At 42.4% G+C, this 6000-nt stretch overlaps 1 protein-coding gene across 1 annotated transcript in view; it reads left to right on the top strand.

Annotated features, from left to right (window-relative positions):
- triob (trio Rho guanine nucleotide exchange factor b) overlaps positions 1-6000 on the top strand; it is a gene marked incomplete at its 5' end in the record, with an annotated part of 183658 nt that overhangs the window by 11672 nt on the left and 165986 nt on the right. The window contains one exon of the mRNA XM_080754307.1: positions 2168-2221. Coding sequence (XP_080610433.1) covers positions 2168-2221 — 54 coding nt within the window. The remainder of the gene's footprint in view (positions 1-2167; positions 2222-6000) is intronic.

Below are 6000 nucleotides of genomic sequence, written 5' to 3' on the forward strand. Positions count from 1 at the left end.
AGAGAGAGAGAGAGAGACTGTCGATCCTCCTCTCCTTACCTCTCTACCTCACACATCTCACAAGCTGTATGCCACTGTAATCCATCTTGGGTAGCATTATGCTGGTGCTAAACTATTCAGGAAAATAAAAGGCAAGACACATTGTAAAGTCTGACAGCTAGGGCTGTGTAAGGCTTAATACTTTGGCCTGAAATAAAGACTAACCAAAGTGTAATGAAATCCTCAACCATCCGTCAAACATCAATCAAATAGCCTCCACTAGGGTACAACAGGCACTTTAATCCATTCTAGGTCATGGGACAAAGAATACATACCTGTACAGTATAGGCTATAGCAGTGTTTCTCAAATGGGGGTACGTGTACCCCTAGGGGTACGCAGAGTTACTGGAGGTGGTACTCGAGAAAATGCCCACAAAAAGAAAAATAGAATGAATATTATTCATAGTTAAATAATTAACTACAATTGAATTAGAAGGAAAAACAACATTTACTGTAATGTTTAATGATGACACTTGGAGAAACTTCCAAATTCCATGGTACCAGGCACCTGGGAGCTATGTGTTTGAATGTTGTTTGAATGTAAGTTGTAAGTTATTGACATGAAAACTGGACAGAAATGTCATGGCCAAAGTGTTGAAAATAAATCGGTTCAGGAGGAACCATTTGAAACTCACTCCCAGTCCCTTTATAATTGTTTGTGATGTTATACTGTATTCTTGAAGAGGGGGTTATCATAGGTAGCATCATAAGCCACTGTTTTTAATCGCAGTTTTATAAGGAAAATGTTGTCGGGTAAAGGGGGTACTTGGATTCAAAAAACAGGGAAAGGGGGTACCCAAGCCAAAAAAGATTGAGAAACACTGGGCTATAGGGCAGGTACAATACTACACACATCATGACAGGCTAAACACCTACTGTACATGAAGTGATCATTCTTCAGATGATTATATACTTGCATGCTGTTCTCTATAAAACGAAACGACATACATGTAAGCGATTAGACTAATCCCTGCATCGCACCAGCATATGCCAGGCAGGTCTTTTCAGAATGGAAGGCTACTGTATGAGAAGTCAGGACATCAGCTAATCTTTCCCTCACTCCCCCTCCCTGCCTCAACTGTGTCACTCACCACTCGCAGTCTCGTGCCGCTACACTGTCCTACTGACGAGTGACCCAGAAAGAAAGACAAGTCAGTGCAGTGTATTAGACTCTCAGCAGACATGCTGTCACTGCCACAAAATTGCATTCCGTTAAAAATCGAAAGCTTCGTACGGCTCAGTCCGTGATTTAAAGAAATAGGTTATTCTGAATGCAGGTTTCAGGCAAGTTTGAAAATGAATTTGCTATCATTGGCATGGGATTCCTGCCAGCCAAAATAAAGCGTTTAGCTCTTTTCTTAAAGGCGCCGTCTGTGGTTTAAAAAGAACATTTGCTCTGGCTCCTTTTTTCAAAGGTTGAACATAAATTCTGTGCCAGACTTTGCGGATGCCTTACAGTAATATGAATATCAGGATTGGAAGATCTTTCATAATAAAGAAACAATACGTGAAACCGAAGCCGACTCCACATCATCAAGAGCAACAATGGGATTCAGACAAAGCCTCGACTCCAACATAATGAACTTAGAATGACATTGACTGAATAAGACCGACTCCTTCTGTAGCCTATAATCTTTAATGTTTCAACTTGCAGGATATGATTCCCCTGCAAGATACAGATCTACTGAATAACTTTAAATAATTCACTCCCTTATCAGCTGGTCTGCTGAAAGTCATTCAGTGGTATCTGTGCACGGTGTGTGTGTCATTCAGTGGTATCTGTGCACGGTGTGCGTGTGTGCGTGCGTGCGTGCGTGCGTGCGTGCGTGCGTGCGTGCGTGTTTGTTTGTGTGTGTGTGTTTCCACAGGGCCACAACATGTCTAATAATGCTGTTTAATCTCGGGGACTATCCAGATACTCGGATCAAAGTGCTGCTTGTGGTCTGATCTCTCTCATCTGCACTCTGTAATCACAAGGCTTTGAATTCTAACACACAGTTACAGTGAAGGCTGAGACAAGGGCTTTGCACAGCACAGAGACAGAAACCTTTCACCGCTCTTTGCCTTTCTTTAATTTTAGTTTTTAACACTCACTCTCTTTCTTGTTGGTCTCTCCTTCTGTCACCAGATTGCACCCTCCCGAAATGTGAACCCAAACTGGATGGCCCTGGTCAAACTTCAGGTATGTGTTCTTTCTAGCTATAAAAGTTTTTCAATTCAAACATCAATGTGGAAATTCCTTCCCGACCAGGAAATGGCAGTGTAATACATTTTAATGCTCACTTAATTCAATTCAGTCAACTTGTCATTGTGTTGTCTGAAATACCACTGGTTTTGATTTGGGTTTGAAGTAATCATATTCATCTTGTCAAATGTAATTCAAGTTGAAAGAGGGAGGTTGATATTTTTGTCTTTAGGGAAGTATCAGATCGACTTAAACTGTGTTTTGTTTTAGAACAGCAGGAATTGGTTTCTAGGACAGTCAGCATTGTCATTTCTTAAAACACTCCTTAGTTCACCCATGACAAAAAGAAAATGTTTATTTGTTTTTGTGTGAGTGAGAAACCGAGAAAGAGTCAAACAGTCAAGAGCACGTCCATTTAAAGTGAATTATTGTGTTCCGTGAAAGCTGTGCCACATTGGAGTCTCATCCCATTAGGCTGTGTGACATCAGTTAGTAACCATGAACTGACGGGGTCATGTCCCAAACACCCCTACCATGCACACACTAAAAATACACCCAGCCATTCTAGAGGAAGTTGATTTTGGATGAAAGCAGAGCGGTGAAGTGGCATGTTGGGTTTTGTGCGTGGATTATCCTAACTGAATATGGTGCGGCTTGCCAAGCCCCTGATTATTCGACTTAATCTCTCCTGGAATAAAATGGATTGCAAGTCTTTGGAGACCAGAAAGTGTGATTTAAGTTAAAAGGCTCGGCACAGTGTGTGCCAAGGCAAACTGGCTCATGGCAGCAAATAATGCTTGTGAGGAAGGATTGTTATTGTTATTGTCAATTATTAGGGCATCAAGGGACACACATCTTATTAAAACAAATGTTAATGGGATTATTGGGTGGTTTACGTGATCTTGTAGATCCGCAATTTTTCGGGCAAACGCTCGCCTATTATGACATGCCCAGAATAGGGATGCTATGGCTCTTATGGTTAATACTGTATGTGAAATGACAGGCAAACCCAAGTTCACATTCACAACCTGACATCTTTTACCTCACAAAAGGTATCTTTTTGGTCATTAATGCGTTATTGCACTATGGATGTTCACTTTTAATTATTCACCCCACAGTTAATTAGTCACTGAACTTAGCCCTTATTTAGCAAACTGTGTGTACTGTGCTTTAAGCATGGAATTGCAGGTGTGCGAAGTCCCCTTGGACTTATGAAGCATTTTTCAATTAGTTATTAGCTGACCTGGCACAGTCTGGTGTGTGCTGCAAGCCAAAGTGAGAAAATTGTGTGTGTGTGTGTGTGTGTGTGTGTGTGTGTGTGTGTGTGTGTGTGTGTGTGTGTGTGTGTGTGTGTGTGTGTGTGTGTGTTTGTGTGTTGTTCAAGCATGCATTTGTTTCTTCTCACCAGGGTTGAGCTGCATACATTCTTCCTAGCCATGTGTACACAAATCTACCAGCGGCTATTCTGAACTGTAAAATGGTAAATGGTGCATTTATATAGCGCTTTTATCCAAGCCGCTTTACATAGATTGTGCATTACATTCACCCATTCACACACACATTCATACACCGGTGGCGGAGGAAACCATGCAAGGCACCAACCTACTCACCGGGAGCAATTAGGGTTTCAGAGTCTTGCTCAAGGACCCTTCGATATTAACTCAGGGGGAGCCCGGATTCGAACTGGGAACCCTTCGGGAACCCTTCGTGCTCTAATAGCGGTTTCTCTACCCTTGCCTTGAGCTATGCCGCCCTGTGAAGTGGACAACAATCTGCTTATTGTCGTGGTGGTTTCTTGTTTAGCTTCTGGTGATGACCATTGTCTAATCTATGGGAATTGTTGCACTATATATCAATTTCTCAATTGTTGTGGTCGGTTACGTCTTTTGCATTACATTAGATCATCAGTACATTTGATGTGATCTAATTCAGGGTTTCTTTCTTTTTTCATATTTGTGTTATCCATATGTGGTCAGTCCACAACAAACTGGTTTTCACCTGAGCTGCTTGTTTTCAGGGAGGCTGAAACTGGAAGACTAAAGTATCACTCGATCTGTATTTCTTCTCTGTGAGGGCTCTTAAGTCTGCCAGAGAGCACTGCACTGGACACACACACACACGCACGCACGCACACACACACACACACACACGCATGCGTGCGCACACACACACACACACACACACACACACACACACACACACACACACACACACACACACACACACACACACACACACACACACACACACACACACACACACACGTTTAGAGTTTTCTAATGGAGAAACTGACCCAAATAATAGGTGTAAGTCTTTATTTCATTTCAAATATTTGTATTGTCAAGCACTGCATAAAGGACTGGTGCTTGGTACTGGCCAGTAGGCCTACTTATAGTGGTGTAGTGCTCTCAGTTGGCGATGATGACAGTGAAAAAGCAGTAGTTATCCATCACAAAGACTGACAAAAAGTCTCTGTAAAAAGTAAGAGACAGAATTCTGTGGGTGCTCCCAACCCTGCTGCCACATCCAGACTTCAGTACCAATATCAACCTGTCTTGTCTCCCTAACCTGTCAGTAGGCATAAGTTCTGCCCATGTCACAGCGCCATAGTAGAGCCTAGACACGTCATGCATTTAAATCCACTTCAAACCTGGCATCCCTATTTTGGGCAGGTCTTTACAGGCAAGAATGAAAATAAATCTGACATATAACAGGTGTGACGCTTGGTGAGCTTGTAGATCAGCTATTTCTGCACAGTTACACCATCGTACAACAAAATATAAAATAGGGCTTAAGTGGTTAAAAATGAGGAGGGAGGGAGAGCACTACTGTACGATCATGTCCCAAGTAAACAAGAGGACAAATACATGTTTACACATAAACAACCGTATAGTCTGCTGCACTAGCGAGAATCCTGACCACAAACTAACTCGCTTACCCACAATAAGTACTTGGTCTAGATCAGGCTCGCCATCTGAAATGATCTATTGCAGCCATACAGTGGGCTAACAGCCAGATCTAGACAGAAGGAATTTAATATGTCATTGTGCCATTCAACTCAACACAGTGCCAGGGCTATGAGAAGTTGTGGCTGGTGAATAATTTGAATTTCAGACAGTGGCATTTGGTTTCCACTTTCCAGTTGGCTCGTGGGGTGGAATGAAGCAACTACATGATCTGCAAACTGGAAGTTGTATTCCAATTGGGGGTGCGGTGCGGGACAATATCCTTCATTACCGATTGGCTTGGCAGCATCCATGGAGCATCGCTAAACCATTGGTTTCTCAAAGTGGGGTCCGGGGACCCCCCAGGGGTCCTTGAAGGAGTTCCAGGGGGTCTCTAGCTAAAAGATAGTTAGGAACCAAATGGACTGTTATTGGGTATGTAACTCAGAGAGTGTACCAATGGAACCAAATGGACCCTAACGGGTCCATTTGGTCTCTCTCAGAGTTAAATTAGCATTGATTTTACAATATAAATTGGCGTCTCAGAGATAGAAATATAACATTAAATGGGGGTCCCTAACCTAATGCATGTCAAACTGGGGGTCCTTGAAATTAAAATGCTAGAAACAGAGAGACTACCCAAATAAAATACTGGCGCACTAGACTGGTCTGCACGTTTTCATTATGTTGCAGGGGGGATTCCTGTGGCCTGCACACTGCACAGGGATGCCTGAACCTGTTAGAGTAAGAAAGAGATGAGAATGGAGTAAGAAAGGTCATCTATATTTTATTATTTTGTTACACAGTTTTGCAATCTTATACTAGCTTCAT

The sequence above is a fragment of the Nannobrachium achirus genome (assembly GCF_963921795.1).
Source record: "Nannobrachium achirus genome assembly, chromosome: 2".
In the NCBI taxonomy this organism is placed as follows: Eukaryota; Metazoa; Chordata; class Actinopteri; order Myctophiformes; family Myctophidae; genus Nannobrachium; species Nannobrachium achirus.